This window comes from Epinephelus fuscoguttatus, linkage group LG18 (genome assembly GCF_011397635.1).
Source record: "Epinephelus fuscoguttatus linkage group LG18, E.fuscoguttatus.final_Chr_v1".
Taxonomy (NCBI): Eukaryota; Metazoa; Chordata; class Actinopteri; order Perciformes; family Serranidae; genus Epinephelus; species Epinephelus fuscoguttatus.
In genome coordinates this window covers 40,500,097-40,523,907 of record NC_064769.1, presented here as the reverse complement: position 1 = coordinate 40,523,907, position 23,811 = coordinate 40,500,097, and the positions used below count along the sequence as shown (strand labels likewise).

Genomic DNA, 23,811 nt, shown 5'->3' with positions numbered 1-23,811 from the left:
AGCAGCATCAGTGTCCTGCTGGTCTGAGGTGTCCACCATCTCCCTCTGACTCCACCTCCACTGAGAAACTAGAAACACACTGAAGGCGCTGACTAACGTCGGGAAGTTCAGGAATTTTCCTGGTGACCCTTTGTTAACACCTTAATTAGAAAACCAGACGTGGTCCCACGTGTATCCTTCCGCTAACTGTCGCTGTCTGACGCGAGCAGCAGTTGAAGCGTCAGCTGACCACAAAGACTGACAGCTGGTCTGACTGCTGCTGTTTTTCAAGATCAAGCTGACAGAGGAGGGCATCCAGTTATCAGTTTTTAATTTAGCCAGTCACTTCTCAGTGTTATATCATAACTCGCTCTGTGATTTCCATTTCTCTGCAGACACTTACGTCACTACATCATACTTAATCCAAAGAGTTGTGATGATACAGCAAGCCAACAATCAGTATTTCTATCACTGTTAAAAACATAATGTAAAATCATCTCACAAACGCCTGTTTCAAGTGGAATTGAACAACTTTACGACTAGCTGGTGTGCTAGCTTACTTAACTAGCTAACGTTGTCTGTTATTTTTCCAGATATGCCGACTTCCTGCGGCAAACTCGAGCTGCCCTCATCTGTCAGAAACAGTACCGCATGGTGAGAGAGCGACGGGCCTATCTGAGGGTGAGACAGGCCGTCGTCACCATCCAGGCATTCACCAGAGGGATGTTCACCCGCCGGATCTACTGGGAGGTACACACACACTCACACACACTGACGATGATGATGATGAGGCAGAGTGTTTCCTGTCCTTCCTCTCACTCACTCTGATCAACTCTCCTGCAGTTCCTGCTGCACCACAAGGCCATGATCATCCAGAAGTACGTCCGCGGCTGGCTGCAGAGGACCAAGTTCAGACGAGCGCGCGAAGCCGCCATCACCATCCAGTGTGCCTTCAGATGCGTGCGAGCGAAGCGCCAGCTGCAGCAGCTGAAGATCGAAGCTCGCTCCGCCCAACACCTGAAGAAGCTCAACACGGGCATGGAGAACAAGATCGTCCAGCTGCAGAGGAAGATGGACGATCAGGTACAGAGACGCAGCACACACCGTCCACTGAGACGCAGTCTGACCCAAACAATAAACAACAAACAAACAAACAGCAGGAAGTCCTCTTCATCAGCTGACCACATATAGCCAAACCTGATCAGTAATTTAGGTCAGTAACAGGAAGTCCAACATGATGAGTTTATAAACAGCACAGTGTCAAAGCTTCCCTCATCTCCACACTGATGAAGCTGTCTGTGTGTCCCGATGATGCTGTCTGTGTGTCCCGATGATGCTGTCTGTGTGTCCCGATGATGCTGTCTGTGTGTCCCGATGATGCTGTCTGTGTGTCCCGATGAAGCTGTCTGTGTGTCCCGATGAAGCTGTCTGTGTGTCCCGATGATGCTGTCTTTGTGTCCCGATGAAGCTGTCTGTGTGTCCCGATGAAGCTGTCTGTGTGTCCCGATGATGCTGTCTGTGTGTCCCGATGAAGCTGTCTGTGTGTCCCGATGATGCTGTCTGTGTGTCCTGATGATGCTGTCTGTGTGTCCCCCTCAGTCCAAAGAGTACAGGACTCAGGCTGAACAGCTGGTGCAGGTCAACACCAGTCTGTCCTCGGAGGTGGACAAGCTGCAGAAGCAGCTGGAGCACGTCCGCAGTCAGCAGGTCGGAGGAGGTCAGCTGACCTCACTGCAGGAGGAGCTGGAGAGGCTGAGGGAGGAGCTACAGGAAGCCATCGCCCACAGGAAGAGGCTGGAGGAGGAGCACAGCACCGAAAAGCTGGGGCTCCAACAGGTGAGGACAGAGGACAGGTAAGAGCAGAGGACGAGTGAAGACAGGTGAGGACAGAGGGTGAGTTAAGACAGGTGTGGACAAGTGAGAGCAGAATACAGCAGAGGACAGGTGAGAGCAGAGGACAGGTGAGAGCAGAAGACGTGAGAGCACAGGACAGATGAGGGCAGGGGAGGAGTAAAGACAGGTGAGGACAAGTGAGAGCAGAGGACAGTGAGGACAGGTTGTGTTTGTCTGCTGTATATCTCAGTAACACAGAGTGTGTCCTCAGAGGGTGGAGGAGCTGGAGACGGAGAACACTCTGCTGAAGAGTGAAAAAGAAGAGATGAACCAGAAGATTCTTCAGCAGTCAAAGAGAAGTGAAGGTGAGACCTGAACACGTCCAGCTGTCTGTCTGTCTGTCTTCATCATGTCCAGACTTAGTTGTGACACAGATGTCTTTGTTCAGAGGACGGCAGCAGCATGTCTCAGAAGGAGGCGTCTCTGCAGAAGGAGCTGGATGATGAGCGGCAGCGTTACCAGAATCTGCTCAAAGAGTTCTCCAGACTGGAGCAGCGCTATGACAACCTGAAGGAGGAGGTGTCCCTGACCAAGGTGACCCCATCACAGCCAGGTGTCCTCACCTGAGGGACAACATCCCTCGGGATTCAGAGCTCAGCTCCTCTACTCTGCTTCAGTAATGATCAAAGATTTCAAGTGTACACAATGTCCTCTCCTGTCCTGAGACACTGTGGGGACGTCCACACGTTTCATTCTACTTCTAATGTCAGGAAAAAACTTGCTGTCTGATTAAACTTGTTTTTATGACTCCGCGCTGACGTTAGCTGCAGCCGGAGACATTATGTTTTGGAGTTGTCCGTCCATCCGTCCGTCTGTTCAAATCTTGTGAACGCAATGTCTAAAGAACACCTTAAGGGAATCTCTTCAAATTTAGCACAATTTGGATGAACTGATTAACAAACTGATTTGGTGGTCTCCATCTCATCCTCGAGAATGAGAGGTCTAAAGACTGACTTGAGGGAATGTCTTCAAATTTGGCACCAACGTCTACTTTGAGTCAAGGATGAACTGGTTAGAATTTGGTCGTAATAGGTCAAAGGTCAAAGTCACTGTGACCTTGTCTGTCTCATTCTTGCAAACATGTTGGCTCAAGAACACCTTGAGGGAATTTGTGGCACAAACGTCCACTTGTACTCAAGAGTGAACTGATTTGGTTTTGACCTGATTAGTTTGAAGTTCAAAGGTCACTCTGACTTTGCATCCATCTCATTTTCGTAAACATTTTTGCTAATATCTCAAGAACTATTTGATGGGATTTCTTCAACTTTGACACAAACGTTCACTTTGATTTTAAGATAAACTGATTGGTTTTTGGTGGTCAAAGGTCACTGTGACCCTGTCTGTCACTTTCTAGAGAACAGATTTCTCAAGAACACCTTGAGGGAGTTTTTTCAAATTTGGCACAAACATTCACTTGGAATCAATGATCTGATTAGAATTTGGTGGTCAAAGGTCAGAGAAACTTGACTGGTGGGTGGAGTCATACAGCTGCGGGGCGGTGTTTCTTGCTATCTCTGTGACAGTAGAAGAAGATAAGTGGAACAGCTGACTATGTGCAGTGACTCTGTTTCCCATCATCCTCCAGTTCCACCCCGGCCACAGGAGGAACCCGTCCAATCAGAGCAGCCTGGAGTCGGACTCTAACTACCCGTCCATCTCCACCTCAGAGATTGGAGACACTGAGGACTCCATCCAGCTGGTGGAGGTGAGTGTGTGAGGAGGGGGGAAGGAGGGCGGGGTCCAACAGGTGGAGCTGGTCACATGGTTTTAAAGGGACAGCGTGCACTCTGTGTCTCAGTGACTGAAGGAGGCAACAGTTTGTAAAGGCGTCCAATAATGACGGAGAGCAGCTGTGAGACAGGCTGTAGTGTGACCACTCTGTCCACATCATTAGTGTCCACACCGTCAGTGTCCATCCACTAATGTTGTCTTCACACCAGGCACAAAGAAAACAGCTCACATAGAAGTTTATGTAAAGACACGATTAGACATGAAATTGCAAAATATTGTAGCGTTTAATGTTGTACGGTTAACGTGATGTGAAAATTTGCATTGAACACGGCATCATAGTGTTTGTTTGTCTCTGACAGGATCAGATTGTTGTTGTGTCTGACACATGATGGAGGATCCCGACAGAGACACACCTCTTTATCATTACTGTGACCAGAGGGATTATGTTTTCAGTTTGTCCATCCATCTCACTCCCATGAACGGAACATCTCAAGAAGGCCCAAAGGGCAATTTGGCACAAATGTCCTCTTGGACTCAACAATGAACTAACTAGATTTTAGTGGTCATTAAGGGATTTAATTCAAGAATGAACTGAGAATTTGGTGATCAAGGGTTACTGTCGGGTTTTTTTTTCTTTTTTTTGACTAGAGAAGAACCAAACCAACCGGACTCCATTTAACTAAACAGTCATTTTAACATCATTAAACACACTTCATTCAGAGCCGATAGAATCGAAAAATAAATCTCAGAGAAACCGTTGTGGTTCGTCTAACAGACTGGTTGGGAGTCGCAGGCTTTGCTCTCCAGCTGGGTATGTTATAGCACTTAAGATGCTGCCTCTACACACGCTACAGTGACTATTTAAATGAGTCTGGTGAGTTTGGTGATGGTGATTTGTGTTCAAACACAAAGGATCTTACTCTGTAACACAAAGCTAGCTCCACCTTTTAGTACCAGATCTGTGTGCTAGGTACCCCAACAGAGGGGGGACCAAACATGGGGACGCTAAGGAACGCTTCTGTTGGGACCATCCACAACTTTTACTGTGGAGACAGAAACTATGAACTGACCTGCTCAGAGGAAATAGAACTTTAAAATAACAATCTGAGCCAGGTTCAGTGGGCGGACACTGACGGTGAGAACAGAGTAGCATCATGACGGCCTGTTTCACTGCTGCTCTCTGACATCACTGGACACATTTTTTTTTAAAAAAAGTGTTGTTTCTATGAGAAACATGAGAAAATAAAGTTCAGGCTGATGAAAGCTGTAGTTTACCTGTAAGTCACCTCACCTGTGCAGGAGATGGGGGTGGAGAAGGCTGCGATGGACATCAGTCTGTTCATGAAGCTGCAGAAGAGAGTCCGAGAGCTGGAGCAGGAGAGGAAGAGACTGCAGGTCAACATGGACAAGATGGAGGAGCTCGTCAAGCGCAAGGTGACACTTTGGTTTGAATCAGAACAGACTCCTCTCAGAGACGGTGGATCACACCTTTAATATCTCTGTTTGCTTCATTACAGGGCTCCGAGTCGAGGAGTCCCCCCTCTGAGCAGGAGACAGCTGACCTGGCCTACAACAACCTCAAGGTACAAAACCACATCCTCTCCTCTGATCACTGTAACCTCCGACCCCGTCAGCACGAGGACGTCCTCAGTGCTTTCATGTGGTTCTGATCTGAATCTGTCAGTTTGGTGTTTAGTGAAACTGATCATGACTTTAATAAATGAATCCACATTTAAACATCTGAACAATGTTCCTTTGATGAGTTCAGAGAGACACTAAATGTGGATGACTTCATCTGTGAACATGTGCAGAGACAGGAGCTGGAGTCAGAGAACAAGAAGCTGAAGAACGACCTGAACGAGCTGAGGAAGACCATCGCTGAGCGAGCAGCTCAAAACAACTCGTCCAACGAACTGCAGGACAGCTACAACCTGCTGCTCAGTCAGCTCAAGTCAGCCAATGAAGAGCTGGACGCTCGCAAAGAGGAAGTCCTGATCCTGAGGACCCAGATAGTGAGCGCCGTACAGCTCCAGGAGAAAAACGATCACATGGTCAGTGCAAACACTTGGATCCTGAATTACAGCTGGGAAATATATCGATCTTATATTGATGTTAAATTGATCTGAGACTAAATATGGTGTGAGAGTTTGGATAGGAGCGTTTTCCTGGTTTTAAAGGCTGCGTCACGGCAACATGATGTCATTACTCAGCTAGTATTTACTTTCACCCACCGAGTCATTATAAACACATTGATGATTACTGATCAACAAAGTGTTTGCATTAATAATCATGCTGGCACCACTAGCTCTCTGACACTGCTAACAGTGCTAACAGAGCTAACGTAATTAACAGTGCTAAAGTGGTTTCATGGCTCAAAACTGAGCTTCTTACTCATGGTGGTGACCTGGGGGAAGACCAGAGGGTGGCCACCATGTTTGTGCAGCTACATTGTTAGGTTGTGATGGTAATCACCACATGAGCGGTGCGGCTAGCTAGCTCCTAGCAGACCTGGTTAGTTGGCAGTGCAGTAAACTGAGGAGTAGCAAAACTAACCTCAAAAATACCACACATACATCTATATATATATATATATGTATGTATATATTGTATATATATATATGTATGTATATATATGCAGTACAGACCAAAAGTTTGGACACACCTTCTCATTCAATGCGTTTTCTTTATTTTCATGACTATTTACATTGTAGATTCTCACTGAAGGCATCAAAACTATGAATGAACACATGTGGAGTTATGTACTTAACAAAAAAAGGTGAAATAACTGAAAACATGTTTTATATTCTAGTTTCTTCAAAATAGCCACCCTTTGCTCTGATTACTGCTTTGCACACTCTTGGCATTCTCTCCATGAGCTTCAAGAGGTAGTCACCTGAAATGGTTTCCACTTCACAGGTGTGCCTTATCAGGGTTAATCAGTGGAATTTCTTGCTTTATCAATGGGGTTGGGACCATCAGTTGTGTTGTGCAGAAGTCAGGTTAATACACAGCCGACAGCCCTATTGGACAACTGTTAAAATTCATATTATGGCAAGAACCAATCAGCTAACTAAAGAAAAACCAGTGGCCATCATTACTTTAAGAAATGAAGGTCAGTCAGTCGGAAAATTGCAAAAACTTTAAATGTGTCCCCAAGTGGAGTCGCAAAACCATCAAGCGCTACAACGAAACTGGCACACGAGGACCGACCCAGGAAAGGAAGACCAAGAGTCACCTCTGCTTCTGAGGATAAGTTCATCCGAGTCACCAGCCTCAGAAATCGCAAGTTAACAGCAGCTCAGATCAGAGACCAGATGAATGCCACACAGAGTTCTAGCAGCAGACCCATCTCTAGAACAACTGTTAAGAGGAGACTGCGAATCAGGCCTTCATGGTCAAATAGCTGCTAGGAAACCACTGCTAAGGAGAGGCAACAAGCAGAAGAGATTTGTTTGGGCCAAGAAACACAAGGAATGGACATTAGACCAGTGGAAATCTGTGCTTTGGTCTGATGAGTCCAAATTTGAGATCTTTGGTTCCAACCGCCGTGTCTTTGTGAGACGCAGAAAAGGTGAACGGATGGATACCACATGCCTGGTTCCCACTGTGAAGCATGGAGGAGGAGGTGTGATGGTGTGGGGTGTTTTGCTGGTGACACTGTTGGGGATTTATTCAAAATTGAAGGCACACTGAACCAGCATGGCTACCACAGCATCCTGCAGCGACATGCCATCCCATCCGGTTTGCGTTTAGTTGGACGATCATTTATTTTTCAACAGGACAATGACCCCAAACACACCTCCAGGCTGTGTAAGGGCTATTTGACCAAGAAGGAGAGTGATGGAGTGCTGCGGCAGATGACCTGGCCTCCACAGTCACCGGACCTGAACCCAATGGAGATGGTTTGGGGTGAGCTGGACCGCAGAGTGAAGGCAAAGGGGCCAACAAGTGCTAAACACCTCTGGGAACTCCTTCAAGACTGTTGGAAAACCATTTCAGGTGACTACCTCTTGAAGCTCATGGAGAGAATGCCAAGAGTGTGCAAAGCAGTAATCAGAGCAAAGGGTGGCTATTTTGAAGAAACTAGAATATAAAACATGTTTTCAGTTATTTCACCTTTTTTTGTTAAGTACATAACTCCACATGTGTTCATTCATAGTTTTGATGCCTTCAGTGAGAATCTACAATGTAAATAGTCATGAAAATAAAGAAAACGCATTGAATGAGAAGGTGTGTCCAAACTTTTGGCCTGTACTGTATATATATATATATGTGTGTGTGTGGTATGAATGGTTTAGAAGAGTAGATATTTTCCTCCCATTCCTCCCATCCAAGGGTTAACAGCAGCTGCCGTTTCTCTGTCAGTGAGTTTATTCTGTTAAAGTAACGTCCAGTGTTCTGTGTGTTTCAGCAGGAGATGAATAAAGTTCCTGACGTGGACGACAGCAAAGAGCCGGCGGATAAAGAGGAAGCTCTGAAGGCGTATCATGGACTGTGTGAGTCCAAAAAGTAAGTGACATCATTTCCTCCTGGGAACAGCATTTAAAGAGGCGGTACGTGCAATTCAGTGCAGCACACGTCCTGGTGTGGTCATGAGCAGTTGGTCATGCTGGGTGTGCGTTCACCTTGGATTGACAGTGATGCCATTCTTATGTCATCGTGTTGATGCTGCCACTTTCCTTCTTTTTCTCTTTGGACGCTGTCAGGATGTTTTTCAGATGATGGTGGTGTTTCACTCAAGACTTTATGACATGGGGCTGTAGCTGTGGGGTCGGTGTTGACGCACAGTCACGTTCAGTCAGCCAATAGAAACTCATCATTATCACATGTTTACTGCGTCATCACATCGTCATGCCATAAACTGCACCGTCACAGTTAATTAAGTCTCCGAGCCTCTGACAGCTGTGGACAGTGTTGTCCATCCGTCCGTCCATCTGTTCATTCTGTTCTCATGAAGGTGATATCTCAAGAACACCTTGAGAGAATGTCTTTTGATTTTGGCACAAATGTTCAGCAATGAACTGATTAGATTTTGGTGTCCAAAGGTCAAAGGTCACTGTGAGCTTGCATCCGTTTCATTCTTGTGAATGCAGTATGTCAAGAATGCCTGGAGAGAGTCTCTTCAAATTTGGCACAAATATCCACTTGGACTTAACAATGAACTAATTAGAATTTGGTGATCAAAGGTCAAAGGTCAAAGTCAATTTGACCTCACGAAACATGTTTTTGGCCATAACTCAACTCTTCCAGAGAATTTCTTCGGATTTGGCACAAACATTAATTTGGACTTAGCAATGAACTGATTAGATTTTGGAGGTCAAAGGTTGAGGTCAATTTGACCTTGCATCAGTCTTATTCTTGTCAACAGGATTTCTTATGAACGCCCTGAAGGATTTTCTTTAAATTTGGTACAAACTTTGATTTAGGAATGGTCAAAGGTCAATGTGACCCTGCATCCAACTCATTCTTGTAAAAGCGATATCCCAAGAACATTCAAGGGAGTTTTCTCCAATTTGACGCAAATGTCCACTTGAACTCAAACGAGATAATTTGATGGTTAAATCTTGTTCCTTTATGGTTGACAACATTTGTAGTTTGATACACAGCTGATTAGTTTTAACAGTCAAAAGTTAAAGGCGCTGTATGTAAGAATGTGGCCAAAATGGTTACTGCACTCAAATTCAAAATACTGCCGCGAGTCGTGTCTCCTCCCCCCCCTACAGATTTGAGGTTGCTGGACAGCGGCACGCTGGTGACTGATTTGTTTGCCCACGGCCGGCTGCTAATGCTATGTACTGGGACACTGCTAATGCTGCTTGCTGTGCTGCTGTAGCTCAGTCGTAACTGTAACTGATGCTGAGACTCTACTGACTGCGTGACTGGTAGACGGCGGTGGGTGGCGCAACAGGCCAAAACATAAATTCAAAACACAACATGTTTTGTGGACTGTAAATTTTTTTTTTAAATGCGAATATTCTGGCTGTACTATTGTTGTTGGTGAGATCAGTATGTTATATGAACATTATTCCTTAGTCTCTGTGACATATTAGGAGGATTTTACGACTATTTGCTTTAGATTTTTTACATATAGCTCCTTTAATGTCAGTTTTTTTCTAAAACTACTTCCTGTTTGAAGACTGTTTAGTTTTCTGGCTCATCAGGTCCTGCTGGTCCCAGATAGCTCTGAGATAGGTCTCAGTGGGATGAATGACTCCGTACATGTTTCCATGTGTGAGGTGGACCTTATATGAAATGTAAACTGTCAATGTAAAGTCGACGTGCAGTCGCAGATCAGATCATGTAAAGACGTAAGAGTCCAGTAACAGTGTTTGTATGCACTGGTAGGAAATTGTTGTTGTACCTTCTTCCTCCACTGTACGTCGTGAACGCACTGACAATCTTTATTGCTGCCTGGGTGAAACATCACGTCACCAGCCACATCACCAGCCACATCACCAGCCACATCATCATCCACATCACCAGCCACATCATCAGCCACATCACCAGCCACATCATCATCCACATCATCAGCCACATCATCATCCACATCATCATCCACATCATCATCCACATCATCAGCCACATCATCATCCACATCATCATCCACATCACCATCCACATCATCATCCACATCATCATCCACATCACCATCCACATCATCATCCACATCATCATCATCCACATCATCATCATCCACATCATCTGCTACATCATCAGCCACATCATCATCCACATCACCAGCCACATCACCATCCACATCATCAGCCACATCACCAGCCACATCATCCACATCATCATCCACATCACCAGCCACATCATCTGCTACATCATCAGCCACATCATCAGCCACATCATCATCCACATCATCATCCACATCATCAGCCACACCACCAGCCACATCACCAGCCATATCATCATCCACATCATCAGCCACATCACCAGCCACGACAGGAAAGCCTGCCTGTTGAGCTGAACTCTGTGTTTTTGTGTCGACTAACACTTGAGTTTCTGTCTGCTTCTGTTCTCTGCAGTTTTCCTCACGCTCTGCTCTTTGCTTTGTTTCCTCTCCGTCCGTCTGTGTGCGTCCTGCTGTCCTCTGCCTGCTGCTGTCTTCTGCCTGCTGCTGTCCTCTGCCTGCTGCTGTCTTCTGCCTGCTGCTGGACACCAGCACTCAGCAGGATTGGTGTTACCTGAATGAAGATGGAGAGCTGGGTTTGGCTTACCAGGGCCTCAAACAAGTGGCCAGGTCTCTCTTGTTGTTCTGCTCGCTGTCTGTCCCTTTCTATGCTGTTTCTAACTGAAGTAAATTTCAGGTCAGAGCAGATTGAACCCGGGGCGTTCCTCACAGACCAGAGGTCGTCACATGGTCCAGCTGTTCTGCACCCAGTGTGTGAAATACTCTGAAAACTCTACATCAAAGTTTTACCAGTCTGAAGAGTTGAGCTCATTATTTTGAAGAAGAGCAGAAACTGTGAAGCAGCTGATGTTGTCGACTAGTCCAATAATATCTTTATTGATACGATGGACGTCATTCAGTAGGTCTTATGTTAAAGAGCTTCTCTTCAGGTGTTTCAATGGTGAAGTCACTCAGCCGTCAACAGAACGCAGTGAGGTAGGTAACAGCATTGATGATAATAAGCCAGGACGGACCTTTAAAACCTGGAACCTGTGAAGGATCAGGACCTTCAACAGTTCTTGACGCCGGCATTTACATCAGCAACAGGTTTTATGACGATCGGACAGATTCTCATTTGTTTATGTGCAAATCTCTCCTGGGCCGCATTCCTCTGCAGACACACTGCCACTTCCTGTTGGTCAGAAACATTTTGGGGCGATGCTTCAAAGGTTGAGTTTAAAATATCCGCTGAGTTTGGAGACGTTTGAACAAACTGTCATTAATTTATGGACTAATTTTCATTAAAGGCCATCACACTTGTTTAGAACTTGTGGCGCCGCCTACTGACCGATTTCAAAATAATCTGAAACACGTTGTTCAACATTGTTATTTAACACATTCTGTAAGTTGAGTGGTCTCCTTTGGTCTGAATCAGGGACTCATGTTGTTCCAAAGTTGTGTAATTGCCTAGAGTTGGTTGGTGTTCTCACGGCAGCATTTACAAGAGGACCAGATCAAATGCCTTGTGTGAGAAAGCTGCTCTTGATTGGTCAGAATTTCCATGTGGGAAAAATCCAGGAAGTAAAGCAAACGTTGAAGAAGAGTACACTTGCAAGATAAATGTGACACTTTCTAATGTCACAATGGAGGGACAACTACGCAGGTTGATTTTAGCGCTGCTCATCGTGGACTATATTGCTGTCATTGTTCATTTTAGTTCATTCAACAAAGAAGTGATTACATTTTGGTGATAAAAGTTCAGACGTCAAGGTCACGGTGACCTTGTCTGTCTCATTCTTGTGAATGCAATATCTCAAAATCGCCACTTGGACTCAAGAATAAACTGTTTAGAACTTGGTGGCCTAAGGTCAAGGTTACTGTTTCTCTGCAGTAAATTGCACTGTAAATTTGGCACCAATGTCCACCTTGACTAAAAAATGAACAGATTCAAATTTAGTGGTTGAGGGTCAAAGGTCACTGTGACTTCGCAAAACGTGTTTTGTGACATGTTTTTTCAGGTCCAGCCATCTCATTCTTGTAAATGTGATAACTCAAGAACACCTGGAGGGCATTTCTGTCATTTTGGCACAAACGTCCACTGGGACTGAATGATAAACTGATTATTTTGGTGGTCAGAGGTTAAGGTCACTCTGACCTGGAATCCATCTCAAAGTCATGAAGGCGATATCTCAAGAACACCAGGAAGGAATGTCTTCAAATTTGGCACAAACATCCACTTAGACTCACATATCAACTGATATGAATTTGATGAATGAAGGTCAAAGGTAACTCTGAGCTGGGTTTGATTGAGCTCTGCTCTCAGGTGGTTGTGTTTCAGATGCAGTTTGTGTTGGAGACAGTCGTCAGAAGGTTTTTCACACACTGGATGATCAGACAGTTCAGATCCTTTAAATATATCCATAGAACAGATGTTGTGACGTGGTCGGTGAATGACACACTGTCTGTCCTCTCAGGCTGCTGGAGGCTCAGCTGCAGACTCAGTCCAGGCAGCACAAAGACGAACTGGAAGCTCTCCACACTCAGATCGAGCTGCTGAGAGTCGACATCGAGAAGAAGCAGGAGCTCCTCAACTACACGTCGTCTCTGTCTCCTGAGGCTCAGGTGGAGTACAGCGTCCAGCAGGAGATCACACGGCTCACCAACGACAACCTGGTGAGCAACTCACAACACACACACACACACACACACACACACACACACACACACAGTGCAGGTTCAGCTTCATCATGGTGGCTGCTGTCGTCTTTCGTAGGACCTCAAGGAGCTGGTGGAGAAACTGGAGAAGAACGAGAGGAAGCTGAAGAAACAGCTCAGGATCTACATGAAGAAAGTCCAGGAGTTAGAAGGTAACAGTAGCTGTGGACACTGCAGCGTCCACTTATCAGAGGATCAGGGACTCACTGTGTCTCCGTCTGTCCCTGTCTGTCTCTGCAGTGTCTCAGGCTGCAGCTCAGTCCAGCAGGTCCAGGCCTGAGCTGAGTCGGCAGGTCACCGTCCAGAGGAAAGAGAAGGACTTTGAGGGCATGTTGGAGTACTACAAGGAGGACGAGGCCCTGCTGATCAAAACCCTGATCACAGGTAAGACATGGACCAATCCTGCCTTAGTGTCCACGTCCTCTGAAAGTCTCTGAGTGTCCAAACTTTGTGTTTCAGACATCAGGCCCAACACAGTGTCGGCGACGGTTCCCTGTCTGCCCGCTTATATTCTCTTCATGTGCATCCGCCACGCCGACTACATCAACGACGACCAGAAGGTGGAGTCTCTGCTCACCTCCACCATCAACGCCATCAAGAAGGTCCTCAAGGTAAGCGTCCATCCACGTGTCCACCTGTCTGATGATGGATACGTGTTGTTTAATAACAATGACGTGTTTTCATTTCTTCACAGAAAAACAACGATGACTTTGAGATGACGTCCTTCTGGCTGGCGAACACCAGCCGGCTGCTTCACTGTCTGAAGCAGTACAGTGGTGATGAGGTGACGCTGACCTTAACACACTCTGTCACTTACATGTTGGTACTGTGTTCATCAGCAGAGTGACGAATGTTGTTGTTGTTGTTGTTGTTTAGGCGTTTATGACGCAGAACACGAGTAAACAGAACGAACACTGTCTGAAGAACTTCGACCTGGCCGAGTACCGACAGGTGCTGAGTGACCTCTCCATCCAGATCTACCAGCAGCTCATTAAAGTGGCAGAGGGCATCATACAGCCCATGATCGGTGAGCTCACATTGTTATTATTATTATTTATTACATAGAGGACTGTAAATGTGTGAACAATGTGTGATGTCATCACTTTAAATCCTTTAGAAAAAAGTTCCTCTGGTGTCACCCAAAGACAAAAACTGCCACACAATATTTATATGAATAATATTTTCCACTTTAACTGACCTTAATCTTTTAATCGTCGGTCGTGATCATAACGACTAAATATTTAATCATTTTCAAGATTTTAACCCTTTAAATCCCAGCTTGTTCACACGATGTTATTTCTGATGGAAAAAACTCAAAAGTTGAAATATTTTCTGTAAACTAAATGCTAAGTGGAATTTTTATTTTTAATTTTTCCCAGTGTTGGACGTGTCAGTAATAAACAACAACACTCCCTCCTGACACCTTCACTGACCTGCGTCCAAAAACTGCTGTAAAAATACTGTATATTAATAGTTTCCATTTCGGCTGGGTTCAGTCTTTTAACCAGCTTCAGTGCCAGTTTTTGACCTGATGTGTTGGTTGTTGTATTTTTGATGCCTTTTTGTTTTTTGTGCTGAGTCAGATTTCAACAACAACCTCAGAGGACAAAAACATCGTGAACTAATCTGCTTTAAATAAAAACATATTAATATGATTTCACACTTTTATTGTGTTCAGTTTTTAACCAACATCAGTTGTGATCATAACCACTAAATATTCATTTATTTCAGAATTATAACCCTTTAAATGCCACTTTGTTTTTAAATGAAAGTAACCCAAAGAATGAATGAGCTTCCATGTACAAAATGTCAGGAGATGTTTTTTAATGTAACTGTCTGAGATGTGTCAGCGATCACATGTGACAGGTGACAACACTGACTGATGTATTTTTTACTTTATGTGCTGTATTAGATTTAAAGAAAATATAACCTGTTAACTTATAATCTGTGTGAAATGTCCGTTATGTTTTTTTTTTTTTATTATTACTCCTGTTTCCCCTCAAAGTTTTTACCCTCTAATCAGGACCTGAGCTCCACACGGTGTGAGGACCCAAATGAAATTGAAGGAATTCTTTTTCTTTTTCCAAGAAATAACTCGCTTGCATTAGGGAGCTTAACAGAACTTAAAAAAAAACCTTAAAAATTTCTCTTTGTGGTTGTTTTGTGTCTCTTTGTGGTTGTTTTGTATCTCTTTGTGGTTGTTTTGTGTCTCTGTGGTCGTTTTGTGTCTCTTTGGTTGTTTTGTGTCTCTTTGTGGTTGTTTTGTATCTCTTTGTGGTTGTTTTGTGTCTCTTTGTGGTTGTTTTGTATCTCTTTGTGGTTGTTTTGTGTCTCTGTGGTCGTTTTGTGTCTCTTTGGTTGTTTTGTGTCTCTTTGTGGTTGTTTTGTATCTCCTTGTGGTTGTTTTGTGTCTCTTTGTGGTTGTTTTGTGTCTCTGTGGTTGTTTTGTGTCTCTTTGAGGTTTTGTGTCTCCTCGTGGTTGTTTTGTGTCTCCTTGTGGTTGTTTTGTGTCTCTGTGGTTGTTTTGTATCTCTTTGTGGTTGTTTTGTGTCTCCTCGTGGTTGTTTTGTGTCTCTTTGTGGTTGTTTTGTGTCTCTGTGGTTGTTTTGTGTCTCCTCATGGTTGTTTTGTGTCTCTGTGGTTGTTTTGTGTCTCTGTGGTTGTTTTGTGTCTCTTCGTGGTTGTGTTGTGTCTCCTCGTGGTTGTTTTGTGTCTCTTTGTGGTTGTTTTGTGTCTCTCTGTGGTTGTTTTGTGTCTCTTCGTGGTTGTGTTGTGTCTCCTCGTGGTTGTTTTGTGTCTCTTTGTGGTTGTTTTGTGTCTCTCTGTAGTTGTTTTGTGTCTCTTTGTGCTTGTTTTGTGTCTCTTTGTGGTGGTTAGGCCTGTTGAGTAATCTGTCCATAGAGGCAACAGTTTCATAACTCTGTGCTCGCTGTGTTTAGTGTCGGCCATGTTGGAGAGTGAGAGCATCCCCAGCCTGGCGGGGGTTAAGCCGATGGGCTACAGGAACCGCTCGTCCAGCATGGACACTGACACCGGCGGCCCCAGCAGCTACACTCTGGAGGCCCTCATCAGGCAGCTAGGACAGTTCCACGGCATCATGCGGGACCACGGTCTGGACCCTGAGATCGTGGGTCAGGTGGTCCGACAGCTCTTCCACTGCATCAACGCCGTCACCCTCAACAACCTGCTGCTGCGCAAAGACGTGTGCTCCTGGAGCACCGGCATGCAGCTCAGGTACGCTGCTACCTGTCTAACGTCCTCATCAACCACGGTACAAACATCATGTGACTGTGTGTGCGACTGTGTGTGTGTGTGTGTGTGTGTGTGTGTTCAGGTACAACACCAGTCAGATGGAGGAGTGGCTCAGAGCCAACAACCTGTACCAGAGTAAAGCTGCAGCCACTCTGGAGCCCATCATCCAGGCCGCTCAGCTGCTGCAGGTCAAGAAGAAGACCACTCAGGACGCCGAGGCCATCTGCTCGCTGTGCACTGCCCTCACCACCCAGCAGGTCAGCTCACATGACCACACCACATGACCACACCACATGACCACACCACATGACCACATCACATGACCACATCACATGACCACATCACATGACCACATCACACCACATGACCACATCACATGACCACATCACATCACATGACCACATCACATGACCGCAGTCACATGACCACATCACATCACATGACCACATCACATCACATGACCACATCACATGACCGCAGTCACATGACCACATCACATGACCGCAGAAACATCACATGACCACAGACACATGACCACAGACGTGTTGGTTGATGCTGATCAGTGGCGTCCTGTGTTACAGATTGTGAAGATCCTGAACCTCTACACGCCTCTGAACGAGTTTGAGGAGCGCGTCACAGTGTCCTTCATCAGGAACATTCAGGTGAGACCGTAACCGAATCACCAGCCAGCGTGGCAGTTAGTCACGTTTGGCGTGACGCCTTGCTATGTTAGAGTGTTTTCAGCGCTGTGCGTCTGGGATACCTGCTGCTGACCACGGATATAAGAACAGAGATGCCTCATCGGCCGCCATGTTGGAGAGGGTGAGACCAACCTGTGAACAAGTGACAGTAAACAGAGAAGCTGCTGTTTCTCTACACGCGGAGCACTTTAACGTTTTTATCACTCCACTGATTCAGTGAGTTGTTTTTATGATAATGAGTTTATGTGTCGTAGAAAATAACGTTTGGTCTCCTGTTAAATAGAAACTGGGGAGGGATTAAGAGGAAGATTGGATTTCTCTGCAACGCTAACTTTTTAGCACATTAGCTAACGTTAGCTTCCATAGCAAAACAAACAAGTGTGGTCCTCCTTTGTAAGATTGGCTTCCTGTGACATCATCCATCCACTGAGTGAGAGCATACGGGTCGGCCAGTCTGGTCCCGTTGGTCAGTGTTTACTTATTCAAGTAACACTGGCGGTCCCGGAGAGTGAGTGACCTGACATGGTGCGTTGGTAAATTCAGTCTGACGCTCTACACTAAAATGAGAGCCCTGTTGGTGGAAGAAACGCAGCGTTATATTTCTACATGAATGAACCAACGGTTAAGTTAATCACACATTCACTCCGCTCGGCGCTCTGCTGCTCCGTCTCCACAGACAGAGTGTCCAGAGTCCACGGCCGGCAGAGCGCTCTGCTGCACGTGCTCTGTGGGCCATACGATGTGGAAGCACTGCAGATGATGTGGGTACGTTTATACGCAGCTGTAGAAGATTTTTGACTTCACAGGAATGAACGTGGTCTCGCCTCCAACGCTGTATCCAGGTCTGTTTATACATCCACGGTCCAGCAGTGACTTCAGCCGAGCTATTCAGGTTCTAAAACTTTTTTGTCTACTACACACCGTTCAAAAACCCAAGAATATAAAATAAATCCTCACTGAAATCAGTTGAGAAAAATAAGCTGCAGCTCTTCTGTTCAAGAGTACCCAGCTGCAGACAAAATGGCGGACAAGGGCGCCGCCATATATCCAATCTATAACGGAAGGCAGTTTTTTGTTTTGTTTTTTTCACCAGAAGTCGGTTTTTAAGTCTGTCTTTTTCATATTATTTATTTTAGCATTTACGAACTTTGAAGCAGTCAACAATTATAAATATAAATGTTATAAAATAAATATTAATAATAATACAATTATTTTAAATACAATCATGTTTTGTTTGGAATAACATTGACCTCAACAAGTTAAACCTACAAAAATTGCAGAAAATCAGCAAACACATGAATTTTAGTTGATTTAATTTTTAGCAAAGATTAAATAAGATGAGCACTTCATTTATTGGGCAACAGTTGCAACATACAGATTACTATCATGTCATTCAAAACAGCTGAAAACCATGGACACAACAAATGTCATACTTACTCTTACATCAGTATGGTTAATTTTAACTATTAAATGAACGTAATAATTAGATGGTCATTTTGTCAGATGTATTCTATTATATTTCAGGAACACATGCAAACACAATATTACACTATTGTACTGGCAACATAAAGAAGGAGACTTGGAGTTCTCTTTTTTGTGAACAAGTTTTTATTTCAGATACCCATATCAATCTCAAAAGTAGAAAAAAAAATGGAAAAACAGTAAAATAATTTATTTGTTTGGTCTATAAAATGTAAGATAATGGTATAAAATGTCAACCACTGTTCCACAAATCCCAAGATCCCAAGATGCAGCCTAACATGTCTTGTTTTGTCCCAAACAAATATCATTAAACATTACTGTTACATGTAGAAGTATATGATCTCAAACAGACACTTCTCATCAACACACCATGGAAATGAACTGCATTTTCCGTATGGTTTTTCAGGTGCCTCTGGATCGCGCTCTCATTTTTGGTTTTAAGTTTGGGGCAGAGAGGACACCCAAACTCAGACGGTGAAAGGGTTGTGTGCCCCAGACTGGCTTCGTCACTCGGGGGTGCATCTGAAAAAAGGAGAAGTCAATCAACATTGATAGCTGGAAAACATACTGAACACCAACCATATTTTACCGATCTAAAGGACTCATGGTGGAGGAGGCACGACAGCTATTTATGTATCCACGTGTGTGTGTGTGTGTGTATTAGTGCTCTGCATTACTAAAACATAATACAAATGTATTTTTTGCAGACACCCGGGGCTATGTATACGTTATGTATCTCACCTGGTTAACCCTCGGGGGTCACTCATGTCGTATACCACATGAGACGACTCTCGTTACTATTTATAGAATATCTCCAGGAAAAAAAAAAAAAGCTGTATATAACTTGACTGAGCAGTGCAGGGTTGAGGTTATACAAGCATTAATACACAAGGAGACCAGGCGAACCAAAAATTGGGGAACAAAAATGGCTTGTGTGCAGTGAGTGTGTGCACAGATGTTTTACACCACAACACACCAAAAAGCAGAGGAACACATATTAACCCCGCTGCAAACTACACGTCTAAATTAACCAACACATCAAGCGAGGGCAGTGATAGTCTCTGGCCAACATTAACACTGTTTACTCACAGACATTGATGAAAGGGAGCACAACAGACCTTGAGCAGCTAACCTTAAGTTAATACCCATCATGCCCTCATTTTTACAAATGTAGCTAAACCCATCCGGTGGTAGTAATTTGTGCGTGCCGAGATTCCCCACATAGACATCCCCCTGATGATTCGATACATTACGTAGAATTGCATCTTAGAGAACATAACACGCGTGTTAAAATATAATGAAGATGACGGCGCGTATAAAAAAAAATAAATAAATTGATTGGATTGGATATATGGCGGCGCCCTTGTCCGCCATCTTGTCTGCAGCTGGGTCCCTCTCTTTCTGTTTACAGGTGAGTCTTACCTTCTCCAATATGGTGGCATTGTGGATGTATTGCTGTGGTCTGGCACCTGGTCACCACCTTTTTTTAAAGTCCCGACCTCACCTGAGCACTGCGGGGAAACGCCCGTAAACATCCTCAACACAGTAAAATATAAACAGAGTGTGTTTGGTTGTTTTTGTGGTTCTGACGACAGCCTGACAGAACTTCCTGTATTAGTGTTTGATGTGGACTGAGACCAGCTCTGTCAGTCAGAGCGAGGTTCGACTGTTTCACACCTGTAGTTTCAGTTTGGACCAAACGATGTAGGTGTGGAAGGGCCCTCAGTGACATCATCACACGGCTTGTTTCACCTGTTTAACCTGGATGTTTTACCTGTGTGTCCAGAATCGTCCTCAGCAGAGAAACGATGCTCCTCAGCTCCTGGTGGACACCAAGTACATGTTCCCCGTCCTCTTCCCGTACACCCCGTCTGCTCTCAGCCTGGAGACGCTGCACATCCCCGCCTCCATCGGCCTCGACTTCCTCGTCAGAGTCTGAAGTCTGGAATAGACGGGAGACCACTGACAGTAAACTGACCACACATCAGCTTTAAACCATCACATATCTACCGCCATCTGTCAGAGTCCACCTACTTCCTGACAGACACGTTCAGACACGTTTACTGACTCGAGTTCATCGTCATGTGTCTGAAACACGTGGAGACCCGGCAGAGACCAACAGCAGCAGTGCAGACAATCACATCCACCACTCTTCTTCTTCTTCTTCTTCTTCTTCTTCTTCTTCTTCTTCTTCTTCTTCTTCTGTATCCTCTCCTTCTGTCGCACACCATTCACAGCAGTGCCTCCAGTCCTGCGTCCCCTGACAGTGAGTGTGACACTACAGGAAGTGAGGACAGACGTTAAGTGATAGACGTGAACAGAAGGAACAGGAACGTGTCCCGCAGGATGAGGAAGGTTATTGAGAAGTTTGAGGAAAGCTGCGGGAGAACAGAGAGAAAAGAGTCTCTGTAGTTTTTATGATCCACAGACAAAACATGTTTACTGTCCACAAACAAACACCACAGGACTCATAAACAGATCAGTAATCAATAACCTGAACTTCCTGATCATGTACATAAGTTCTTCTGTGTTAATTTACCGTTCGATTAATCGTCAGGTCACATTCCTCTGAGGCTAAAACATGAAGCCGCAACCTGCAGTTCCTCTAATGTCCACTAGAGGCTGGCTCCAGCAGTGAGTCAGTCCCCACAGAGCTCCACGCTAACATGTAGAAACAAACACGTTTACAGCCTGGTACAAAAACACTAATGTCAACATTCATGACAACTTTTAAAGGCGGGGCCTCTTTGAGTGTCGTCCGTTGACAAGTTGTTACCACGGTAATAACGGTTAGGTAAGATAACCATGGCGTAACCCCAGACTCACAGAGCACAGGCGTATCCGTCACAGGTCATTAGAGTTCATCGTAACATTTTGCGCGCATAAAAAAAACAGCGTTGATTTTTTTAACATTATTTTTTCTGTGATCGATTAATCGAAATTGACATGTTATTTTGACAGCCCTATTTTTGATCCTTTTTTGTGCACCCTGACACTGCATTTATATTTAGGTACCAAAACAATCCCAGTTTTAATTAATTTATTTTTAACTGTGAATTAGAAAATGATTGGAGGGCCACCAGGCATCCAATCAGGGGCCAGATTTGGTCCCCGGGCCAAACGATGATCAGTACATTTCATTTTAATGGTTTTAAGACGTTAGATTGCTAGCAACAATTAGCATTAGCACAATGAACCATAGCTGTAAATTCACTGTGCGTTAGTGTTAACTCAACGCTCTCCTCCAAATATGGTCACGCCTGGCTCCCAGAAAAAAAGACAGTATGGCGACGACCAAAACGCCGAAGTGGAGGCTTCAAAACAGGCGTCCACAAACCAGTGGGTGACATCGCCATGGATACGTCCATTATTTAATTATTTCATCAAGTCTGTGATTTTGTTCGGACACGTGTGTAGCCACAGTCAGATTGAAGCGTACACAACGCACGTCTACAAACTCTGCCCACCACTAGAACAAGACAAACCCACGAACACCGTGGTTATAAAGTAAATAAAACATGCGGCACGTGTACGGGCCTGTAAACACAAACAGTAATGGCTTGTTTACAGTCGGAGACGTCTTGTAAGCAGTTTGACGTCCGGTTCAGACCAAAGATTAGTGACGAGATGAAACCGTTTCAGAGCGTTGCAGAGGAAAGTAGCAGCGGTGTGACCTGGACTCAAGCCAGCTGATGATGTCACCTGACACTAGCACTAAAATATCCCTGCTGAACTTTATAAATATGTGTGTGCGGAGAATACTGACGTGGATCCAGGCCGGTTAATGTTTGTGGATAGAAACATGTTTTTCAGAAATTGAGATGAGTCAGTGAATCAGCGGAGCGGAGACCGCCGCCAGAGGAGCTCTGGTCGTCATGACCAGATCCTGACGGCGTCACAGAGTCGTTCATGTGTTGATTTCTGAACACGTCAGTCTGGATTATTAAAAGTCTCTGACAGTCGGGTCGGTTTAATGAATCAAAACTGACAAACACTTTTTGCTGCTTTTCTTTTGTCTCTTTTTATAATCACCCGTACTGACTTGTATCTGACATATATACATCATGTATATGTGGACCTCCTCAGCCTTGTGCTCTTACTCACTTTGACTTCTCTAATCTCTCTTATATATTTGAGTGTAAATGGTTTTCTATCCTCGCAGCTCATTTAGAGCCTCTTTTTTTCTTGTGTGATTTTGAACACTAATTAATCCTTGAAACACACAAAGTGAAAGAACAGAAACACTGAGTGACGACATGATGTTACTCAGGATGCAGTCAACTCCTGATGAAGCTTCAGCCTGAGTGATTATTTGCACTGGTAGAGAGGAACACTGATGGTGTCTGAGGACAAACTGAACCCTTTTCTCAGAAAACAACACTCATCTTTTTATGAAGTGAAACTGTAGTAACGATGAAGTTTGTGTCACTGCGACATGTTTGATCTCTTGTGTGGAAGTTAAAAACAGTCAAATAAAATAATAATATATATTTTCATAAGAGCAGCACAGCAGGGCAGCAGTTTGTAAAATAGTCCCAGTTCAGTTTGTTGAATCTTTTCTCTCTGAGCGAAGCACAAAGTCACTTCCTGTTTCAGAGCAGATATTTTTGAGATGAAGCCGCTGACAGATACAAATGTTTTCTTTGCTTGTTCATGATTTGATGTTCTGATTCGTCTCTGTCGTCAGATAGTGAATAAAACCTTTGTTTTTCCTGCAAAAACCAAATTCTGCAGTTTCATTAAAATTTGTTTATTCCTCCGCTCTGAGGACGGACGTGTTATGTCTTCAGGTTGTCCATCATCATCCTCACTGTGACCTCGTCACATGTCCACGTTTGGTCATGGACTTTCCACGTCCACATATGACGTCCAAGGTACCCTGGGTGTGTTGGTTGTTGACGTTCTGGGACGCCGTGTCAACTTCAGCCTGTTACATGCATTGTCTGTTTTCAAAATACACTTCTGTTTTCACAGGAAATGTACAGTTTGATACAGTCTCTTTCAAAATAAAAGCACTATGTCAGTACAACACTACCAACTGATGTTTTTTTCCTTCAACAACACACACACGTGGTTACGTTTAGCCGACACACACACGCGGGTACGTTTAGCCGACACACACAAGTGGTTACGTTTAGCCGACACACACACACGTGGTTACACTGGTAGGCGGTACAACCACAGGGTGGACTGGTGGGCGGAGTCATACAAATTCTAGCTATTTAAATGTAACTAAATGGTGAGAAAGAAAATTTGTGACACCAACCTTTTCCAACAGCCCCGCCCACTTCTAACCAGACAGAAACCCAAAAGCAGAGACCTTTATTTATTGTGAAGCGTTTCATGTGGCGAAAGACAAAAAAAAGTCTTAAAAAGAACAAAACCTACATTTTTTATTTTATTTTATGTAACCAGGAAAAAAATCTCTTTTTTTACAGTGTC

The 23,811-nt window shown here is 44.4% G+C and overlaps 1 protein-coding gene across 3 annotated transcripts in view; it reads left to right on the top strand.

Annotated features, from left to right (window-relative positions):
* Positions 1 to 23,095, top strand: part of myo5b (myosin VB) — a 58,420-nt gene extending 35,325 nt beyond the window's left edge. For 2 of the 3 annotated variants that reach the window (XM_049604265.1, XM_049604267.1), the window contains exons 20-39: positions 573 to 729; positions 823 to 1,062; positions 1,579 to 1,815; positions 2,084 to 2,177; positions 2,261 to 2,406; positions 3,458 to 3,577; positions 4,903 to 5,037; positions 5,121 to 5,186; positions 5,415 to 5,654; positions 8,015 to 8,112; positions 12,694 to 12,892; positions 12,993 to 13,086; positions 13,175 to 13,318; positions 13,394 to 13,545; positions 13,629 to 13,718; positions 13,811 to 13,961; positions 15,874 to 16,168; positions 16,269 to 16,443; positions 16,768 to 16,848; positions 20,156 to 23,095. In XM_049604265.1, coding sequence (XP_049460222.1) covers positions 573 to 729; positions 823 to 1,062; positions 1,579 to 1,815; positions 2,084 to 2,177; positions 2,261 to 2,406; positions 3,458 to 3,577; positions 4,903 to 5,037; positions 5,121 to 5,186; positions 5,415 to 5,654; positions 8,015 to 8,112; positions 12,694 to 12,892; positions 12,993 to 13,086; positions 13,175 to 13,318; positions 13,394 to 13,545; positions 13,629 to 13,718; positions 13,811 to 13,961; positions 15,874 to 16,168; positions 16,269 to 16,443; positions 16,768 to 16,848; positions 20,156 to 20,308 — 3,067 coding nt within the window. In that variant the 3' untranslated portion in view covers positions 20,309 to 23,095. The remainder of the gene's footprint in view (positions 1 to 572; positions 730 to 822; positions 1,063 to 1,578; positions 1,816 to 2,083; positions 2,178 to 2,260; positions 2,407 to 3,457; positions 3,578 to 4,902; positions 5,038 to 5,120; positions 5,187 to 5,414; positions 5,655 to 8,014; positions 8,113 to 12,693; positions 12,893 to 12,992; positions 13,087 to 13,174; positions 13,319 to 13,393; positions 13,546 to 13,628; positions 13,719 to 13,810; positions 13,962 to 15,873; positions 16,169 to 16,268; positions 16,444 to 16,767; positions 16,849 to 20,155) is intronic. The other variant, XM_049604266.1, reaches the window with a different exon arrangement.
* Positions 23,096 to 23,811: the final 716 nt, after the last annotated feature.